This window comes from Cannabis sativa, chromosome 6 (genome assembly GCF_029168945.1).
Source record: "Cannabis sativa cultivar Pink pepper isolate KNU-18-1 chromosome 6, ASM2916894v1, whole genome shotgun sequence".
Lineage (NCBI taxonomy): Eukaryota > Viridiplantae > Streptophyta > Magnoliopsida > Rosales > Cannabaceae > Cannabis > Cannabis sativa.
This window is the reverse complement of record NC_083606.1, coordinates 68,879,306-68,902,169: the sequence shown is the minus strand read 5'-3', so window position 1 is coordinate 68,902,169 and position 22,864 is coordinate 68,879,306. Positions and strand designations below refer to the sequence as shown.

The window sequence follows — 22,864 nt, the reverse complement described above, 5'->3', positions numbered from 1 at the left end:
GCCGCAACAAAGATGAAAGCCCCTCAGCACAAACAAAAAACAAATATGGGGATAGAGGATCCCCTACCTTATTTCTCTACCAAGATGAATAGGCCCCATAACTCTCCCCTCATAAGTCACATTATAAGTGACAGTAGTTACACTGTTCATAACAACTGTTCATAACAAGTGACACAAAATGGCGGCTAAATCCCATACGAATCAGCATAGTCTCTAAGAACATCCAATCAACTTAATCATAAGCTTTACTCATATCGAGTTTGAGAGCCATAAATTAGACATTCAACCAACTCGATCATAATGCATTAAGTTTGTGTTACAAATGCCAATTTATAATAAATTAGACACTCAATTGAGACACAATTTTTTTTTTATCATTTCACTTCAAGAAATATATATTTTTTTTCTTTAAAAAATTCATAAAATTCAATATCCCAAGGTAAAAAGAAGAGACAATTTTAATGCAAAATAGCTCTAAAAATGAAGAGTGTGGGGGTATTTTTGACATTTAAGTAGCTTTCTCCCATTTTCAAGTGCCGCAAAGCAAAGTCCAAAAACCAAACTAAAGAGAAGAAAAAAACTATGGCGATGGTACAGTGGTGCGGCGCCATAGCCAGACGAATAGTGATGACGGAGCTTCGACGACCTCCGTTCATGGCGTCATCATCATCATCATCATCAATGTCTTTCTCGGCAACCTCAGGTGGGCCGGCCGGCGAGATACGGGTTCCGATCTTGTGCGGACGAGGGGACAAGAAGACGAAGAAGGGAAAGAGGTTCAAGGGATCGTACGGAAACTCCAGACCAAAGAAGGAGAAGAAGATCGAGCGCATCAAAGACAAGGTTGAGGTCCCCAGGTCCACTCCTTGGCCTCTCCCTTTCAAGCTTATCTAGAAATCTCTTTGCCTCTTTCTTTCTCTTTCTCTTTGTTAGGTTATAGCTCAACTTTATTTGCTTGAAGTTTCTAGGGTTTTTGTGGGTTGAAAATGTGTACATTTTTGAAGTTGAATTATTATGAGTAAAAGCCCTGTGATTTTGTTTGTGTATCAACTAGGGTTTTGGTTCAGCATTTGGATATGTTATGATGATGCTCTGTGTGTTTGCTTACAATCGAAATGTAGGATAAACAATCAAATAATCTCAGAAAAATTGTTTCTTTTTGACATTTTGAGTACTTGAACTTCATCTACTTTCTTTTCTTTTTATTGGGAGTCTTTGAATTCTGTTTTATGTTATTTGGGGCTCTTAGAAGCTAATGAATAAGCTCAATACTTATAAGAAATTCAGATTTAAGAAAGTATTTATTGGTGAAAATCCCATGTTGGCATTCACAATTTTGAATTGACATTGTGAGCTTCATTTTTGAGTATTGAAAGAGAAAATGAAGAAGTAAATAATGTTATCATTGCTGCATTCTAATTTGAATGAGTACATAGTGTTATGATCTTCTTCTTCTTCTAATTATATGTTAGATACATATAAGAAATTTGTACAACTTAGTGTAATAATAGGGGGAATGTTGATGAGCTGAGTAGATGAAGAATAGGAGAGCTTTCATTGCTTTTGCTCATTAGAGCCCTGTATATTACCATGATATTGTTTCATAAGTACTAAGTACAATTTCAGGCTTAAAGTGTAGAAGAACAAATCCTTATAGGTTTGCAAACTCTTATCATTTATTGTGTGCATAATTTAACTAATTATGGTAGTGTTTAGCCCCTTTAGTTAGTGACCCTAGTTCATAACTGTCTTTGTCCGGCTTTTGATTAATTTTATACCAATTCTGCAGGATGTTAGTGATTTTCTGATTCATATTATGCTTATAAGTACTTGTTCCTCAAAGGAGAACAATTCGTTAATAGAAGTATGAGTCTTAGATGTCTGACAAAGGGATGAAGAAATCTTAGAATAAGTGGTACAAATGGTTTATTATTTTCTTTTTTGCTCAGAACAGCCTTAGATAGAGTTAAGATCTCATACTAATCAGGAAAAACATAACTACGGACACCTATGTAACGGGTCATAATAGTTTTCAAACGGAAATTTTTGTCTCTGTTGTGTTGTCTTCATGAACTATGGATCCTTTCCTGCGTCTCAGCATTAACTTCACTGTTAGAGATAGTGATAAATCTGCAATTATGGCTAGACCAATGATAATGTAGACTGCACCAAACACAATAGTAACTATGCCAATTGGAAATATTAGGGGATAGTACTTGTCATCTCTCCTTGGCTCTGTTGTAAGCCTATAACCAGTGTAAGAGGCCCATGCGAGCATGAACATTGTCATCAAGGTCACCAAGATTCGAATAATGATTGTACGTAGTGGCTTCATCTCTTCTCCATCTGCTTCATTATTACATAAGCTAAGTGAGACTGGTGATATTTATTGAAAAAATCTCATTTTGAAGTAACAGAAAAATAGTGTTATATATTTAATGAAGAGAGGAAGTTGCTAATGCATGAACATATAGTTAAAAGGGTTATTTTATAGCATAAGATTCTACATATTTGGTCAAATCATAGCTATAAGATTCAATGTATATCATCTGTGTATTTGGTCAATATTGCTTAACTGATCTTATGCAACAATGATAGTTTAAGGTACACCACCACTAGATTTGAACCCTCCCAATTCTTAGCTTTGAAACAGTTACAACTGACAATTTTTTAGTTTCCCACCAACCAACCTTTCTTCTATAGGTTTCTGATTGTGGAATTAGATTTAATTGATTTAGAATTAAAAACAATAAATTGTACAAAACTACTTGAGAAAATGGCTGCCAGAAGAACTAGATATCCTTTCCATCGAAACCCGATAGTTCAATTCTAAAGGCATCAGGTACTAGGATAAAAATTTCTGAATGTACTGCTCAAACTATAGTGAAACAATGTGCTTTAGTTCTAATACCTGTATAGATGCCTGATACTTCATGCCTCTGCAACTGTTCAGACATTTTGAGAAACAGATTTATCAGTATGGGAAGGCCAAGAGCGACAAACAGGACACCAACGATTAAAGTCACTACACCAATACGAAAACCCCAGTTCTTTCGACTACTTTCTGGTTCCACCCCTGTTGCAACTTGGAAACCTAAACGAATGATGCAGAAGAGCAGGAAAACAGAGAGGAGGGATACTGCTATTCTTATAGGTGTCAGGCGAAAAATTGTGACATCTTGATCGATCTTCTTCACCGTTACATCTTCTTTTTCATCCATTCCTACTTAGTAGACTTTCAGAGAGAAACTATGGGAGATGAGTAAATTGCATGAAAATCAATAGACTGCTTTCAAATTTATTTCCTTCATTGAGGTGTGGTTAAGCTTAATGATACAGGCAGGTTTGTCATGGCATTTCTATTAGATTATGTGATTTTGCAATTTGGAGGCTTTCAGTCAGCCAATGATCTCTCTCACCTGTATAGAGTGTGACCTAACAAACTGAGAGCATGTACCTTTATCTCTCTCTCTCTCTCTATGCATGACACACCAACAAATACATAGTGTTTCTCTTTGTGTTTTTGCACTTTTTTCATGAGAATCTCTCTCAGTTTGCATGACCCAACAAGTTGGGCTACTTGTGTCCTGGTTTTTTGGGTGAAAATGACTTGGCAGGTCAAACAATTTCTTTTCTTTTTATCATTTTTAAGAGTGTGCAACCAAACTTTTTTAACCATTTCTTCTGTATATGATTACACATCACAATTTTTGTTTAGCAAACACATTAGGACTTAAACAAGAAATAACATGTAAGAAATCAATTCATCATTTGTGACACCTATCTATTTTGAAATTTCTATTCAACTGATTCATAAATCAACTCTCAAAGTCTTACCTTATTCAAGCTATTGTTAACTATCTATCTAAAGCTTCTTTTAAAGAAACAACTATCTAAAGAAATTTATTCGGTCGGGTAAAACTACCAAATCCACAGATATATTACACTTATAACTTTAAATTACATACACTCATCATTTCAATTTCTCCATCCAAATCTCAATACACTCTTTGCTTTTTTTCTCGCTCTCTCACACCTCTCTTTTCACAATTCACTCTTCTTCTCTCTCACACACACACTCTACTTCTCACATACAAAACAAACATATATATAGAAAAATAAATTTGGACACCAAAATACTCCAAAGCTTTCTCAAGAAAACTCTTCAAAACTTAGTTAACAAAAAATTTTAAACATGTTAATTAATAAAATAAAATTAAGAGAAATGCTAAAAGGTACCAGTGGTGCTTAGCACCCTCCTACATGTTAATATAACTATTGATGCAATTAAGTATTGGGTCTCATATAGTTTAATGTAATAATTTTTAGAGAGTATCGTTAGTAAATCGCAAGACGACACGTCTAGAAGGTGTTAGGCACCATTGGTGTCCAATAACAATGCTCTAAAATAAATTTGAGTCAAAGTTCAACAATCTCCACATTAACTCAAATTCTCTAAACTCACAACTAAAATCATTGAGTTCATACTCTCATTGAACCTCACTTGAGAGCTTCTTTTCACTTTCTTCAATCTTTTACCAATGTCTTTTTTCTTCAAACAATCTCTAACTGGAATTTGAGTCTTCTCCTCTTGTTGCATTCCTTCACTCTTACTAAATATTTTTTGTGACTTGGTTCTCAGCTCCACCTAAAATAGTCTTGCTGACTAAGTTATACAAATTTCACTCTTTATTACCCTTCACGACTACTACGCCACCTTTTTTTTTTTATATAATTATTTCACTATCTTTTGCAAAATAGTCGTAGCCACAAGTATCCAAAGCTCCCAATGAAATCAAGCTCCTCCTTAAAGTTGGAACATGTCTTACATCAGTTAGTGTTCTCATAATACATTTAACATCTTGACATCAATAGTTCCTATTCTATTAACTTTAAAGCTAAAATCACTGCCCATCAAAACAGTACAACTATCATATTCCTTATAAGTATCAAAACACTCCTTATATGGACACATGTGGAACGAACAACCAAAAGCCGAATCCAAGAGTTAGAAACATTTTCATCGGCTATGATAAACAAAACATCAATGTCACTTTCAAAACTTTCACCAACAACACTAGTAGAATCTGATGTGCATTTGTATTCTTAATTCCTCATTACTTCAAGGTACTTGGCCAGTTCCTCACAATTCCCCTTAAATGTTCTTTTTTTTTTATAAGAGTAGCACTCGAATTCCTTCCATGAACATGAGTGAGCACGATTGTCTCTTTTATCATCAGATTTTCCTCTTGACTTACTCCTACCACGACTTGAATTTGTCTTTTTCACAAGAGCTTGATCAGTGTGAGATATACTACTTGATTACTTGCTACACTGTTCATAGTATGTCTTCATACAACCGACCCTTGGTATTTCAGGTTATGAATTATTGGACTCAAAATCTTTAGTACGATGCCCGTATCAAATTTTGAAGCTACACAAATCCAAGGTGACGAAAAACTTACGCAATGAGTACTCTTTATTGAGGAATTTTTTTCGGGAGATATGATATATCATACACTTCAAGTTCTATTGCCAATTTGGCCATTCTTCCAAATAAATCTGGCTTGTTCAAAATTTTTCTTAAGGGATAGTTTATCAGAACTGTTATTGGATGGGTTTCAGTATATAGTTTGAGCTTCTTTTTGGCAGTGATCAGGGCAAGTGCCAACTTCTCCATTGTGGTATATCGAGCCTCTGGTTCTAACAACATCTTACTAACGTAAAATACCGATATCTATTTTTGTTCTTCTTCTCTGAAAAGCACAACACTAACCACTATGTCACTAACTGCTAAGTACATGAACAACTCTTCATGCGACCTGCGAGCATATAGAATTGACGGCAATCTCAGATAGCTCTTAATTTAATCCAGACCTTCAACTTGCCCTGCTCCCCAAAGTTTATTCGAGCTCTTCTTGATGCAATCATACATATTTGAAATGAACCTTCCCAAAACTGCAATTTTTCTGATCACTCTATCCTTCTTGCACATTTGCAAGCTCATTTATCTCAAAAAGAGATTTCAATTGAGTTGGATTAGCTTCGATTCCTCTTTGGCTCACTATTCATGCCAACAACAATACATTAAATTAAAATGTATAAGACCGATATTAAATGTAAACATTGGCATTCTCATCGATAAATGCACAATAGTGATATTTTTACTTGTAAGTTACATCCATAGATAACTTCAACCTTCATCTGCTATTTTAAAATTGAGGCTGTTGTGAGTCCATCTTTATGGTATATGGGGCTTTTTCCAATGAATTAAGGCAAATGTGAAAATTTTTAGCCCAAAAAGGAAAGAAAAGGAAAGCAATTTATTTATATGGAAACAAACAAAGTAAGAGCTTAAAAAGCATCAATGGTTAATTCAACCAACTTTGCAGCACAGTCAAATTTGTTTCTGTAACAAAACCATTCAACAGATGTACCGAAATAAATAATAACAACAACTAAGTATCTCAGCACTTTTGAGAGTTTTTTTAAAGCAACAATTTGTTCACAAACACATCAAAAATGCTGGCTCCAACATTATCTTCAAAATCAGTTGCCACTGGTCATCATAATCTACATCACAAAACAATTTTAGGATAAACATCAAAAGACAAGTCATAAGCTAAGCTTCTTTAGAAGCTCTTATTTACATATTCATTCTACTCTTAACAGCCATTTGAATGCCCATTAAAAGTGTTGTGGAAAAGCGGTTCAGATAAAGCAAAACCAGATATCCATAAGTGGCTCACCTTTATTTATTTTTGATAGAACACTAGCAGGATTTAGTCATTGTCTTCTTTCCCATAGTTGTATACTATCTCAATCTGCATCGACAAATTGTACCAGAATTAGTCTGAATTATTTAAATAAACAACCCAAAATGCTAATTCAAATCCAGGAACCAAAATAAGTAGCATAACATTGTAAATAAGTAGCATATCATTGTAAATCCATCATGGGAAATAGAAGAACTTTCTTATAGGTTATAACGATGAAGAAATAAAGTGAAAATAAATCATTTTACTTACATGGATCTATATAGTACATAGGCCAATAAAATTATTGTGTATTCAATTATTACTAGAAATAAAAAACCAATCTCTTTTCCTGAAGATTTCTCTATAATGAACAAGTCTATCCACATGAGAGAGAGAGAGAGAGAGAGAGAGAGAGAGAGAGAGAGAGAGATGCCAGGCTTTTTAAATATTTTCATCTAACTATGCCTTTTTGTGAAGAAAATAACTTTATTTTTCAAAAGATCAAACCCAGCATGAATTGTTTTTTGTAAGTTTTGGCCGTAGTAGTTCAAATGGGAGACCTCCCAGTGGCCCTCAGATCACTCCTTACCACAAGATCACCTCTTGAGGTTAATCCAGCATCAAATTTTGACATGCAAAGACAGTAAATTTTGAAAAGCATATGTTGTGAATGAAAATGACAAATAATGAATTATAAAAAATATCTTACCCCTGAAGGTGGAGTTGGGTTTCGAGTAAACTTACTGCCACCAGGAGCCCAAGGTACTGCACAGAGTAGTAAATAGTTGACATCATGAGTATGGAACAAAAGCACAAACATGAATAGGAGCGGGCAAAGGAACACATTGATATTATTACAAAGCATTGAAAACTCGCTTGTATAGCAATGCTCTAGGTACATGTATAAATATATACACACACATGTAATGAGAAACAGAAAGAAAAATTCAAAGAAGAACAACATTTAGGGACAAGAGGTCCCTGGCCTGAACTCATAATACTTCACAAGAAATGGCTCAAGTCCGTCAAAAAAATTGACAGCAATACATTGTAAAACTCGTTGATATCAACCGCCCCAAAGCCATAAAATATATAATGCTATTCCATAAAACTCAACATCTTCTTGCTTTTCCTAAAAAATTATTCTATTTCTTCCAACCATAAAGACCAGTAGACTGCTAAACAAGCTCTACTTGGAGCTTCTACCATTAGTATTAGTGCAGTGACTCCCTCTGGATCATAACAACACAGCATCTAAGAAATACCAAACAGATATTTAATTCATTTCACAATTTGCACCAAAGTCTTCTGGCAAATGCGCAGTGTAAATACAATGGGAATTAATTGACACGCCAACTGGAAGCTAAAACACTTCGGAGATTTATGTTTTGCAACCCAACATGTATTCCAAATCCCCAAGGAAAGCAACTAATCAAACACTTTCGCTTGTGGAGGAACACTACCTTTCCGTATGAAAGAAAATGGCTGAAGGAGGTTCATAAATAAATACTAATAAAATGAAGATGTAACAGTGTGGGATATATATGAGAAAAACACAAGTAATCAAGCACTATGTGAAGAAGTTCAATAAAGTAACACGTTCTGATGTTAATTTTGTTGCACCATGACATTCATAGAAATAGTATACCAACTACAACCACCGAGGTTCTAATCTTGTATGAGCTCAAAGAAATGAACAACTGTTTTAAGATTCTTTTGTCCTTCAAATAATTATAATAAAATTTCCAACTAGTTTTTCTTTTCGTAACTTATAAAGAACCCAAGCATATCAAGTACTTGTTTGTTTGCAGGCAGGCTTGCTCTAATTTTAAATAGGACTCTTTGTGTTGGGTATATTGTATACATATGTGGGTGGGAAATGGAAGGTAATACATGAAGGGTCGTTATGAACTAAAATAATAATTGTGATCGAAGTCAAGAAAATGCTGCCGACTTCCATTCATGAGACAACTTTATAAATTATAACCCAAATCTCAGTGACAATTCAAATCCAAATCTGCGAATAATAGAGGCCTAACACTGCTTAAATTCTATTACAATGTATGAGAAGCTCGAAAACCATCTCATGTATGTGGTTTGCTATTTACAAAATCTGATGTTCAAGTCCCCTCTAGAGCACTTACATAGCAATTGCTGTTGTTTGTTGGTCCCCAAAAATTGTAGGGTTAGGTAGGATTAGGCAAAGAACTTAGTTAAAAAATGAAGAAGCTATCTCATGCATGTTAGGGTAAGAATTATATATTATGTCTCTGCTGATTGATGGTTCCTGTATTGTTACATTATCTTGAATTTTTCATGAGAGGTTTGCAAATCAATTTGGTTATTCTATTAAATTCTATTACAAGTCTTACCAATATAAGGATCAGGGTGTCGCCACTTATTATAAGATGCCTCCCCATCAGCAATTAGTCTATCAATTGTGTCGGGATCTTCCTGTAAATAAAGTGACACAGATTCATTCAGCAAACAGTCTAACAAAGAAACAATAAAAGAATACAATCATTAGCATATATCTCAATTGACTTATTACAGATGCATACCATTATTACCATCACTTAAGTATTTCTCTCATTGTCACCACCATCATACATGAATTTGTTAAGCTCAATGAATAAAGAATGAAAGACTAGATGTTCTTTAATCTATATTTTGAATAAACGAGTAGCAGCATCTTATTTTTAATAATCTAAATCATAGAACCAATATTTTCAGATGTTTGCCTATCCCAACTAAAGTTGGATGAGAAAAATATTAATGTCTAGCAACCAATCAAAATCACCGCATCAATAATCTTTGTCCACATATAGAAAATTTAGTGTAGGAAGGTTTGAATAACATGTTAAACTGTGAATAGCATAAAATTTCCCTATAACAAATGCAAAAACTTTTGGCAGCAATTTATAAAATAGATAGTTTTCTTGAGATTTTCAAACCAAAATCAAACAAACTGAAAAGGAAAACAGGTTTACGTATGCTGTTCAGTTTCGTCTGATGATTTAAATTTTGATAAGCTGCAACACTGCAACAAAATTTCCCCCAAATTCATATTTTGATATCTCCTTAACCAACGCACTAAAATATGAAAAAGTTATAACAGCAATCAATCAAATGCCTCATTACCCAGATTTCAAAAATCCAATTTGGATTCATTCACAAATATATATATATATATATATATATATATATATACACAATGCAACCCAAAATCAGAAATTAAAAGAGGGAAAAAGGAAAACTAACCACATTCTTGTTGGCCTCGAACCTTTCACGAAGCTCTGAAGCCTGAAATCACATAATATTAAAAGAAAGAAGGATGAAACGAGAAATTGAAAGGATCGAAGTAAAGATTTTAAAAAAATAGAAAAGGAGAGGAGTGGGGTTACATCTTGGTAAAAAAGGTGGCGATGAACAGCCCAGTTGAGAGTATCTTTGAGGGCTCTCCGGTAGAGGATCCGAACCCTCTCCTTCTGAGCTGCTCTCCGAGCTACGTATCCGCCGCTACTCCACAGTGCGCTCATCTCTCTCTCTCTCTCTCTCTCTCTCTCTCTCTCTGTAGTCTCAAGTCTCAACTATAAAGGCAAGGTTGGGACTAACAATTTGCATTTTCTTTCATTGACCAAAATTATCAAAACGACACCGTTACTATGTACTATATTTTTTTTGTAAAGCAAACTCTTTTTTTTAAAAGATTTTTTTTGTTTTTTTGAGATGAAATATCAACTTTATTAAATAATTTAGCATTCTGAATATAAAAGATGTAAGAGTTCACCAGAATTAAAAATATCAAAAATGCTACGATCAGATTGATACCGAGAATGTCTAGCAACATAATGTGCTACTCGGTTTGTTGATCGTCTAATAAAAAATAAATTAACATTTGGGAGGGTAGATAACAAAAGTTGGCAGTCTTTGATTAAAAGGCCGAAAGTGGACCTCAATGCTTGGTTGCTTCGAATAGCTTGTACTGAAACAAGATTGTCCGTCTCAATTTGAACATGTTGCCAATTATTAGTTTTTACCCAACTGAGAGCTTCTTTAATCCCCATAGCTTCAATGACTTCAGCTGCATATCTTCTGCCATGGCAATCGGCCCGTGCTGCAACAAGGTGACCAAGATGGTTTCAGGCAACAATTCTGAAACCATACTTATTGTCGCTATCAAAGAGTGTTGCATCTACATTAATCTTGATTGTGTTTTCGGCGGGTTTAGTCCATGACTCAGCGCCATCACCAATGCTTTCCAGACAGATTGATGACAACGAAATTTTATCCTGAACTTTATTCCAGTGATCAAGAGCTACTTGTGCAGAAGTAAGCACGTCATTAACAGAGGAGTGTTTCTTTTTCCAAACAACCTTGTTCCTAGCCTTCCAGATTGCCCAGCTATACATGGCAATAAGACAAATCATATCAGCTTCAGCTTTCTTAAAGATGGTCTCCACCAATTACCGAAAGAAACACCAGGATCAAAAACTACTGGAGTTGCACATTGGCTCCAGCAATCAAATGCAAACGAGCAAGAGATGAGGGCATGGTTGATGGTTTCAGATTGTAGATTAAAAGAAAATTTTAGTTTCCCATAAACTTGCTCTTTTAATATTAAAGGGAAAAATATGATTTTTAATATTTTTTCTTCTAAAAATACTTTTATAATTTAAAAAGTCTCCTTCTCTAACTCTCTTAACTCTACAACGTTGAATAGGGACACACATTTACACCCAAAACCCACCCGGCTCAAAACTCGAAAAAAAAAATAGATTTCAATTTTAGTAAACTGGATTCGGGTTACATCTTGTTCATCACCAACTGGGTTCAAATTTCATTAATCCAAACCCGAAAAAATCGAATTACACTCAAACTCACCTGAAACCCGAATATATATATTTTAATTTTTTTATACATTTTTTCAAAACATAAACTTAAAACAAAAAAAAAAAAAAAAAAACCTAATTCTAAACAATGATATATCATTTTTTATTTTTTTCTTCTTTTATTTTTTTTTTATTTTTTATGAAAAAATGTATAAAAATGATATTTTTCAAAAAGAAAAAGAAAAAACCAGAAAGGTCAACCTAACCCGAACCCAGTCAAAACTCACTTGGACCTAGTTCAACTTTGAACCCGACCCACCCGCACCCGAAATTCGAAAACCCAGTCACACAAATGGGTGGGTTCGGGTTACTAATTCTATACGCACGAACTCGAAAAATTTGAAACCCAATAAAACCCACTTGATGTGCACCCGTAACCCAGAACCTCACCGTCGAACTCATACCTAAAGCTAAAACCCCAGTCACAAGCCTCCGTCATCGTCTTCTCTCACGGTCTCTCTCTCTCTAAGTCTCCCTGTCTCTACCCCGAATCCTCAAAATCCACAAGCTCAACCACTTCGAAACCCCCGAAATCTCCACCAATCATTGGAGTTCTCAACCCATAGCTCGTTTTCTGCGTTTTTGAGTTTCTATATTTCTTTATACACACAATGTTTTTTATTTTTTCTTTGAATTTGTTATTTTTTATTTTATTTATTGTTAGAGAAATAATACAATCATAATTTATTTTATTTTGTTGATAATTATGTGAAAAACATATTTTTTTTAATAAATATATTAAAAGTAGGGTAAATACCATTTTGGATTGTGTGTTTTGCAAAAATTATCAATTAGACTATCTGTTTTGTTCAATGATAGAATGAACTCTATATTTTTCAAAATGGTACAAATAAGACTTTGAACTGATTTTTTGGTCAAAATAAAATTTAATAATAATTTGATTTAAATGTTATGATAAAACTATTTACATTTTTTTTATCTATTCGTGTTAGAAATTGCCTTTAAGTTTGTTATATTAAAAAAAAAAGTTATCAAAAATTAAGCTAAAAATTCTATTTTTACTATTTTAAAAAATACAGGATCCATTTTCTTATTTAACAAAACAAAAAACTTAACTGATAATTTTTATAAAATACATACTCCAAAATAGTATTTACCTTAAAAAGTAACTTATCATAAATAATTGAATTAAATTTGAATTATTATACGGATTAAATTAGAACTAAAATATAAAATTTGTAAGGGAAATTTGACAATACATGCTTAAAAATAGCATGTGTTGTTTTAATATGCTAGCCAAAAAATAGTACAAAAAATAACCTCCAATTAAGATTAATCCCAATAATACCCTCCCCATTTCAAATTACCACTCTCTCTCTAACTCTCTCTTTTCTCTCTCTCTCTGTCTCTCGTTTTCACGCAACCCAAACGACACCCACCCTCCCCTAACCGGACCACCACCTCAAGTCACCGGACCACCAACGACAACCCACCAAGTCTGCTACGAAACCCCACCCGACCCCAACAAAACCACCACCTCCAGACGAAATCGCGAAATCGCGAAACCCACCACCTCCAGACGACATCGCGACATCGCGAAAACTTTGAAGACCAAATCGTGGAAGCCCGTTACATATCGTGAAACACAGAGAGACGAGCACCAGACCATTGGAGACGATATCGTGAAACCCCAAACTCGCGACACCCCTACACAAAACCCAGATCCGAAACAGTAAAAAAGGTATTTGTCTAAACTTTTTTATTGTTTTGATTAGTTTTTATTTGTTTGTGCTTCATTTTAAAGAAATGTATTTACTTTATTTTGAAAAAAATTTTATTTCGTTTGAATTTCATTGATGCCGATCTGTGTTCTGGTTTTTGCACAATTTGCGACGTGTCGCGACTATGTTCACGACATAGCGCGACATCGTCTTGGGAAAGTTCAAAATTTATAAGAAACCGTTTGTTTATCGACATTTTAGCGATACATTAGCGAGCCACTTCGCGATATATAGTGTTGAGTGTGTAGGTTTCATGATTTTATCGACTTGTATGTGTTTGGCGACATGTTTGCGATTCGGTTAGCGATATATGACAGTCGTACCTAGGATTCATGTGTTTTTATCGTCCTGTTTGTTGTTAGTGATATGGTAGCGACATAATGGCAACATAGTTAGCGATATGATTAGCAGTAACCTGTATTATGTTTCACGATAATTAGCGACATAGTGCGACATCTTTAACGACATACTTCTAACAAATTTGTTGACAATTTTGCAGATGGCACCTGAACTTAAACTTCTAATTTCCTCTCATTTCACGGGACGTCTTACCTATCGGGGTACAGATAGGTTCAGATATATCAAGGCCAAGTTTACTGAGATGGATTTGGTTGAGACAGTGAAGGCTAGTCCTTTCGGACACTTTTGGGAAGCTGGAGAGTTGACTTTCTCCGGCGCGTTGGTCCACAGCCTCCTCTTAAGAAAAATGAAAGTGGACACAGAGAAGGAGGATGAGGTTTGGTTTCATGTAGGGAGAAATGACATGAGATTCGGACGGATAGAGTTTGGACTCATTACTGGCTTACCTATGGGTAGTGCCCCTACAGACGAGGAAATACACGCCAAGTCCAACGACCATCTAGTTCGGACTTATTTTGAAGGGAAGAGTTCTGTTCAGTTGGACTCCCTTATGCTCCAACTTGAGAGGTGCGAAGATAAAGATGATGCCTACAAGCTTGGACTGATCGCTTTCATTGAAGGTGTATTAGTATCAAAGGAGGGCAATGTCCAAGTTTGGCCTGAGATGTTGAAGTTTGTTAACGATCTCGAATTCTTCTTTAAGTATCCGTGGGGCGAGCGCGCTTTCCGTAAGCTGATGGAGACATTAGGAAAGAATATGCAACATTACAAGGATAATGTTGACAAGAAGAAGGGGAAGAAGATTTCTCAGGAGGCAAAGTACACTGTTAGTGGCTATGTGCCTGCCTTTCAGTACTGGGCATACGAAGCAATTGAGAAGTTGGGGAAGAAGTATGCCCACTGCAACGGGACCAAGTTCCCCAGAATGTTGAGCTGGAAAACACCGGAGGGCCAGCGGAAACAAGATGTGAAGGCAACCGACATTGCACTGTTATTCAACAGTCGGGTATGTTTCTTAACTGTTCAGTATTTTATTTAAATTTATTGAAAATGAACATTTGCGACATTGTTCGCGATTTGTTAGCGATATTATGCGATATCGCAAAAGAAATTGCTACATCGCTTATCGCGACATATGTCGCGACATGTTAGCGACATATAGCGACATTGTGCTGCATGTTTACAATTATCATAATATTTGACTTCTTTTCAGAGTTTTTAATTATTCTGTGTTCCTTTTTTGTTTCAGTTGGTGGTGAAGAAGTGCTTGTTTCCCCGGCCCAGTGAAGAGGCATACTTTAAGAGTATTAATGAGGGTAAAGCCCCTCTTTGCTTTGAGATGGACGTAGAACAAACGGTAGACGTTGATGGTACACAGGAGTCCGTGTTTGAAACTCAAGCGAAGACCATCAACGAGGCCGTCACAAAGGCAAATTTAGTTCCACCACCACCGGCACCTGAAGTACACGAGCCATCTACTTCAGCAGGTCCTTCTGCTCCAACCAGTACAACTGTGGACACTGACCTTGTAAAGAGGTTGGATAGTATTGAGGCCCGGCTGGAGAAGCTTGAGTCCCAGCAGGAAGCCGTCATGTTGGCACAGACGGGGTTAGTAAATAGCCATCTCAGCATGAGGCGGTCCTTCACAGATAGTCAGAAAGATCTGAAGGAGACTCTACTGGCTAAGATGGACGAGTTGATGGCTATGGTAAAAGAAGTGGCCACACCTGGAGAGCCCACACCTGCACCGCAAAATGAGGAAGAACAGGCGAGTGATAACGAAGATGTCTTCCCAGAAGATTGGGAAGCAGATGATAACGAGGCACCGTCAACTCCATTGGAAGCAATTATCACGGCCATTGGGGATACACAATCACAGGACGAAGTCCTACTTCTACCTGCACCCCCAGAAAATGTGCCATTTGTGAGGAAGAGGAAGCCGCCAAAGTACTTGAACGACTACACTGCGGAAAAGAAAAAGAGGCGAGTTCTTCCGGAGAACGTAGACCCGGAGAGACCAGCAGACCGTAGATTGCTTCGTACGTTCAAGAGGTGGTTGATTGGAGAAATTCCCAATGCTCGACCTAGGAATGTGCACACCGGTGTTGGCGATGTGAAGTTCTTCACAATTTTATTTCTTAGGTCGGAGTGGCTTCACGATGATGTAAGTATTTAATCATTAATTAGTTTTTTTTCTGATTTTGCAACATATATGTTATTGTCGATGTGTTGGCGACATTGTCGCGACATTTTCGCGACATTGCTGCTGATACAGTTGTTTTTTTGCTTTCTGTTTTATTTGTCGACATGTCGCGACATTGTGACGACATTCTCGCGACATGGGGCACTTTTTTTATTGCTTCTGTTTAACGACATGTCGCAACATTGTGACGACATTGTCGCGACATTAGGCAAATTTTTCTGGCGACATTGTTAGCGACGTTTCGCGACTTTATTTACGACATTGATTAATCTTCTCTTTTTTTTATGCAGCACATAGATGCCATATCACACTTGATGAGGAGGAGACGCCATCATTTTCCAGAGTTGTACCCTCAGCCAGGTGTGATTTTGGACACAACACTTCCACAATTCCTCATAGGCATTTGGAGCTGCCAGACTGGTGACAGAAGTACGTTCGAATGGCCAGATGCGGTGAACCAGTATTATCTGGGTATGGAGAGCAGATACATGCCATGTTGGAAGGATTTGAACTTCATATACTTCGTCCTGTACTTCGATCATCAAAAACATTGGGTTGCTGTTGAGGTAGATATTGATATGTGGCAGATTCGGGTGTACGATAATGATTTATCATGCACCACCGACGCACAATTTGATGCCATCATGCTACCTTGGACTGAGTTGTTTCCACATCTGCTGAGGTCTACTGGCTATTATGATCAAGTCAACAACAACATTCTCAATGTGGACTTAGGGGACAGTAGCCAACTCAAATCAATGCATGCTAGACGCATGTCAAGTGAGGTGGTTCCCCAAAGTAAAACAAGGTATTTGTTAATATAGTATATTATTATTTAATTTGCCATTACTCTTTAAATGCAGTTCAGTCTCTAAATGTGTTTGTTGTTAATTTTTCAGTGGTGATTGCGGGGTGTATGCACTTGAGTACATCGAACATCTCATGAATCGGTCCTTGGACAACATTACAGACGATAGCATGAGAATGTTCAGAGATCGGTGGTGTGTAGACTTGTTTTATCAGAACTTAACTTGGTGAAATATAATTTAAAAGGGTTGTAATTTTTTTGTATTATAGACGATAGTTGTTTTTAGTACTGTACAGTTTTTATATATGGAAAAGTGTTCAATTTTAAAACTTTTACTTACATGTCGCTACAAAATCGTTAACATGTCGTTGAATGTCGAAAATTTTTAGTTTCTGAGTGTTTGGTTTCATATCGCTAAAGCACCGCGAACATGTCGCTAAAAATGTCGATAGTACAATCATGTTTTGACTCTTCAGTTGCTGTCGTTAACATGTCGCAATTATGTCGCGAAACGTCGGTACAAAAGACGTTCCCACATTAAATGGTAATTAATGTGACATTTATTATCCCGCCTAACCAACTACTTGACTATGTCGATAACATGTCGCTCTGTGTCGCGACATGTCGCGAAAATTGCCCAGATTGCTTTGTGCATGACAAACATGTGTACAATTGTGTAATTCAATTTTTACATTTATTATCCCACCTTCCCAACTACTAGTTTTCTCTATAAAAGCCAATTGTCTATCTCATAAGTTACATATTTTCTTAATTTTTTCCCTCTTAAGATAATTCTCTTAGCAATGTCTACTAGAAGGAACAAGGGCAAATATCCGATTCTTACTCCTGAAGAGATCAAGCAGGAGCCTGATTGTGGGGAAATTACGCCTCAAATGCAAAAAGTGCTTGACGACATGAATCGTTTTGAAGATGAACGGCTTATGAACGAGTGGAGGTTTCTAAAACTTGAAAAAAAATTTAACAAAACAGGTGTATGGTCGGCTCCACCACCAGGGTTCCCCGAAGGCTGCCGTCGCTGCAAGTTAGGTTATTTAAATGGTAAACAGGTGAAGCCTGGATCTCTATGCAAATATTGCAAGGCTACATGTCGCAAATGTAATCGTTAAACGTCGCTAAATATCGACTTTTCATTGAATAAATAAAAGTTCCATTAATGTCTCAAAATGTCGCTAACTTAATCGTGAAACGTCGCTATTTTTTATTTTTTCCAGAATTGATAAAAGTTCTTCCTACATCGCACCATGTCGCTAGTGTAATCGTGGAATGTCGCAGTTTTTAAATTTTTCCATAATTGATAAAAGTTCTTCCTATATCGCGACATGTCGCTAGTGTAGTCGTGGAAAGTCGCATTTTCAGGACCTTCTCCAGAATAAAATAAATTTCCAAACATGTCGTGAAAGTGTCGCTACATATCGCAAAATGTCGTGAAATACACAATTATATACAAAAATCTGAGATAGTGAGAGTAAACAACCACATGCACAGAAAATAATGTCGATAAAACATAGTCATACATAAAAAAATACAAGTAACATGTCATAAACCATAATAATAATAATGCATGCAATTTCAAAACGAAAATGCTGCTCAAACCCTGGCCTTGCAAGTAGCTTTGTTGTGTCCCAATGCGCCACAGTTTGAACATTTGCGTGGTTCCTTGACTTTTTGACCGTTCGATGGAAATCGGTTAGTCCGTAGTCTTCCTGCATTGCTCTTTCTTGGACGACCTACAGGTTTCTTCTCCACTGGTACACCGATTCTCATGTTCTGCATGTGTTCTGGAAGCACCCATTCATCCTCCTCGCCCACAACATTAATTGTTGCATCGTAAGTATTCTTCCACGTCTCCTTTGTGTAATAGGGGGATGACAGAGCGTAGACACTGACATTCTGAGTAAGCGCTGCAGCACATGCATGGGGACAAGGAATTTTCAACAATTGGAACATGCCGCAAGTGCAAGTTCTCTCAACTAAGTTCACATCTCCGCCTTTTTCAAAGTCAGAACCGTCAGCACCTCTTACAACATTAAACAATTGTGCACCGTTACGTAGGACACTTCTACGTCTACCATCCTCGTGTTGCTTTATCAAATCTTCCTCAAAATGAGTTGCCAAAGGGGTAACACACTTACTTGCCTTCTCCAGACGGTTAGCAAACCAATTTTGTAGTGTGAACCTTATGAACTCAACTAGAGTAGTTATTGGATATGCCCGGAATTCTTCAGTCACGTTGTTAAGGCTTTCTGCAGCGTTGTTTGTCATGATGTTGTACCTGTCTCCTAGACAATAAGGACGAGCCCATTTTTCTAATCCTATATTGTCAACATAAGCAGCGATGGGAGGATCCATCTGTCGGAGCACCTGCAAATGTCTATCACATTCCCTCTTCGACCATGCGTAAGCGGCCAACCATATTTGCGTGTTACATACATCAGTCTTGAACTTGTGGGTGACATTCATAGAAATATGTTTGTAGCATGCACAGTGGCATGCTTCGGGGAAAATAACCTCGACAGCATGTTCAATGCTTTGATGCCTATCCGATACAAACACTAAGTTTTCAACCTCCCCAATCGCTTCCTTTAACTTCTGCAAGAAATACTTCCAAGAGTCATGATTCTCGCTGTCAACAATTGCAAAGGCAATCGGAAACAGTTGGTTATTTGCATCGTACGCTACAGCAACTAGCATTGTGCCCCCAAACCTTGTCTTCAAGAACGTGCCGTCGATACTAATCACAGGACGACAAAACTTAAATCCCCTCCTACAAGCACAAAGGACCGTAAACAAGGTACTTGAACTCGTTATCCTCCGTGATAATGTCCGTAATAGTACTCGGATTCTTCCGTTCCAAAGCACGTAAAAGTAACTGTGTAACCGACTATAAGCCGCCGCCGGCGTACCCCTCGAATACATAAGTCCCTTCTCTCGGCACCTCCAAGCCTTCCCATAGCTCATCTTGATCCCATACTCCTGAAACATATCCCTTTGTATGTCTTTAGCTTTGTACTTAGTTCCATCTGATTTGAACTTGTTCTTAATGAGGTGGCCAACAACCCACGGTGCTGCTTGACGGTTATCAGCATGTCTAGAATCCAAGCTACATGTGTGTTCGTTGTGGAATACGGTAACCTCAAACATGTCACAACGTGCCCTCTTCCTCCCCCTCACTCTCCATTTGCAATCTGAACCCCTGCAAGTTTCATAAAAAACATCGGTCCCAGACTTCTTCACCATGAACTCAAAATTCATTTTCAATGAAAACCTTCCAACCACATTTTTCAATTCAGTCTTATTTGTATACAAACTTGCCAACATATATTTCCCCGAATGTGTACCAAGAAAAGAAGTTGTATAAACATTATTTTCCTCTATGTCTTCCCTTGTCCACACAATAGGTTTGAATTTTGTACAAACTTCAAAATCAGATGGTACAGTACTACGAGGAGGACCTGGGCGGCTGCTACTGGTGCCTGGTGTTTCGTGATTTTCACTCCGAGGGGTTCTTCTTTCTTGCTCTTTCCTTTGCTCCCTTGGACGTGGTGGAGATGGTGGAGGTAGTTCTAACCTTAAAGAAGGTACTTCTATAGGTTCATGAACTTCCAACTCCGCATCACCATCCTCGTTCAAATCTACTATAGGATCATTGTTGTAAAATGCACCATCAAACTCATTGAACTGGTCAAATCCATAGTCAACCCTATTATCCTCCTCTATATTAGTAGGGGCCTGCTCATTCATCCCTACGGCTGGATCTGTTTCTGGGACAAAACTCCCAACAACACTTCTTGGGAGGACAGTTGGCGGAGTAGGCCCCAAAAGCACATGCCTTTTAACCTTAGTCACAAACAGTGGCAGCAAGTTCTCCACACTCATTTTTGCCTTCATTCTTAAGAACAATCTTACTTGACTATCTTTCACTAAAACTTCTGGCGGTATCATATTGCCTTTCATGTACATATAACACACCTCTATTTTCAGTTCATACACAATAGGGTCTATATCCAACTCTTCATACAAAATATCATTCATCTTTTCTAAAGTAGTGTCAACCTCAAACATTAACATCTTACTTTTTGGATTATTGAATATCCAGTTGAAACCTTCAACTGCCCAAGCCCCATCATATAGTACAACTACAAACACATTTGAATATGCAAACCAAAATGACCACAAATTATAACAAACCAATATGTCGCAAGATATCGCGAACCTATCGCTACTTATCGCGAAATAATTGCAAAAAACAGTAAGTCGACAAACGTCGCGAACATGTCGAGAAAAATAAAAAATATCCACAATATAACACAATAATTCTATGTGTCGCGACTTGTGTCGCGACATGTCGATACATGTCGCTAAATGTCATCCCTAACCTCTTGTCAGCTCTTAATCGCTAAATGTCGCTAACCATGTCGAAAAATATCGCTAAAATTGCAAAAAAAACCAGTAAACTCGCAGACTTGCTGCATTTCGTGTTTCATTGACAAAGGGTGTCAAAAGGGTACATAAAAATCACGGATATGTGTAGATCTATTACTTTCAACATAAATACATCTAAATCAAACAATAATTACTAAAGAAATTACATACCCATTATTGTTTAAAGGAATGACTTTCTTAGAGCTTTGGTTGGGTTTCAAGTTCCCTTTGAGTAAGTCGGCCGAACACTAGCTCCGGTGGTGGCAATGTGTGTATTGTAGAGAGAGAGAGAGAGAGAGAGAGAGAGAGAGAGAGAGAGAGAGAGAGAGAGAGAGAGAGAGAGAGAAAGTGTTATGAATATTTTTTTGTTTGTTTTAGGGGTAATATTGTAAGGGAAAAATGTTTTAAGTATAGTTTCCATAATGTAAAAAATGCTAGCATAGTTTTAGTGTATTATATATTTTTAAGCATATATTGTCAAATTTCCCATTTGTAATTAGTACTCATCGAATATATTATTAGCAAAATACTACGAATTTGATTGAAGTTTTACGAAATGAGTATAAATACAAACTTAAAGTTATTTTTTTCCTCGTTTTTACTGTAAACTGTTCACTTTCATCTTCTACGAAGTACAAACTTTTCAACTTCTTGCAGATTTTGTCTATAGCTAAAATCTTAAACTTGTTGGTCAGCCGTACGTGGATTCTCAGAACAACCTTCCCGGCGACGGCGACGGCGACGGCGACGGCGACGGCGACGGGACATGGTATTCCGTTAATAACTGGGCATGTTCTCACCCACTTGTTTGGTAATACAACACCATTTTTGTTTAGAGATTACGATGATGATGAACATTTCTGTACTGATTTCCTGCCATTTCCCACAAAGTTCGAATCTTTACTAATTAGAAAAACCAAACACTGTACCAATGGCTGAATCCAAATCCCCTCTCGCAAGAGCCGCTGAACACTTTCAAAAAAACAACCGAATCGGCTCAGTACGTTCTTATGGCAAAAAGCACGAACGCTGTGTCCCTCTGAATCACACTGCTCTGTTTACATCACTGGTCGATTTATACACCTCACTCTTCATGTCCGATTTACGCCATTTTCGTTTCTTAACTGAAATCTTCACTATTCCACCTGACACAAATCCTTGTCTTCACTTGGCTCGAGCTTACATCTCAGCTTGGTTTCACGATTTATATTCCTGCATTAGAGAAGCAGCTAGAAATCTCTACCCTTCAGCGTATTTAGATCATTATCAAACAGAATTGGGATTATTAAGTTTTGAATATGATGATTTTCTTGTTCTTGTTAACTCAGCGATTAGACCCACACACATTAAGGGTACTTTACAAGATACCCTTTATGTACCCATATTCAGTACTGATACAGAAACCCCCATTGATTGGAATTCGAGTAATCCTCTCAATATACCCAATTTTAATCTAGATTACGATTTGGTTTGTAAGATTATGTCTATGATGAAGCAGAGTAAGAATTGGCGAATCTCGAATCTGGTGAAGAACAACAACAACAACAACAACCCCGGACGACCTTTCTGGTTGTTTGATTGGCACGATGACTTTTGTTGCTGTTCGTGGTTTCCACCTGAACAAGGTAACTACACAATGGAAGATGTTACAATGGCGT

The 22,864-nt window shown here is 36.9% G+C and overlaps 4 protein-coding genes across 5 annotated transcripts; 2 read left to right on the top strand and 2 right to left on the bottom strand.

Annotated features, from left to right (window-relative positions):
- The first annotated feature begins 515 nt into the window (after window positions 1-515).
- LOC115724441 (small ribosomal subunit protein bTHXm) lies at window positions 516-1,165 on the top strand. The gene has a single exon (XM_030653728.2). It carries the CDS (start codon window positions 583-585, stop codon window positions 892-894), a length of 312 nt encoding a protein of 103 aa, XP_030509588.2. The 5' UTR covers window positions 516-582; the 3' UTR covers window positions 895-1,165.
- LOC115695470 (uncharacterized) lies at window positions 560-4,628 on the bottom strand. 2 transcript variants are annotated; one of them, XM_061117778.1, is made up of 2 exons: window positions 2,912-4,628; window positions 560-2,349 (listed from the first exon to the last, which is right to left on the bottom strand). In XM_061117778.1, exons 1-2 carry the CDS (start codon window positions 3,219-3,221, stop codon window positions 2,033-2,035), a joined length of 627 nt encoding a protein of 208 aa, XP_060973761.1. In that variant the 5' UTR covers window positions 3,222-4,628; the 3' UTR covers window positions 560-2,032. The 2 variants fall into 2 exon arrangements, with proteins under 2 accessions (XP_060973761.1, XP_030478393.1); XM_030622533.2 differs by having other exon boundaries at window positions 560-2,346; window positions 2,912-4,244.
- A 1,676-nt stretch (window positions 4,629-6,304) lies between these two features.
- Window positions 6,305-10,479, bottom strand: LOC115725151 (NADH dehydrogenase [ubiquinone] 1 beta subcomplex subunit 9). Its single transcript, XM_030654582.2, has 6 exons — window positions 10,163-10,479; window positions 10,020-10,061; window positions 9,131-9,212; window positions 7,468-7,523; window positions 6,750-6,824; window positions 6,305-6,573 (listed from the first exon to the last, which is right to left on the bottom strand). Exons 1-5 carry the CDS (start codon window positions 10,295-10,297, stop codon window positions 6,783-6,785), a joined length of 357 nt encoding a protein of 118 aa, XP_030510442.1. The 5' UTR covers window positions 10,298-10,479; the 3' UTR covers window positions 6,305-6,573; window positions 6,750-6,782.
- A 3,412-nt stretch (window positions 10,480-13,891) lies between these two features.
- On the top strand, window positions 13,892-17,890 carry LOC133039375 (uncharacterized). Its single transcript, XM_061118259.1, has 5 exons — window positions 13,892-14,758; window positions 15,002-15,916; window positions 16,246-16,763; window positions 16,855-16,960; window positions 17,552-17,890. Exons 1-5 carry the CDS (start codon window positions 13,892-13,894, stop codon window positions 17,888-17,890), a joined length of 2,745 nt encoding a protein of 914 aa, XP_060974242.1.
- Window positions 17,891-22,864: the final 4,974 nt, after the last annotated feature.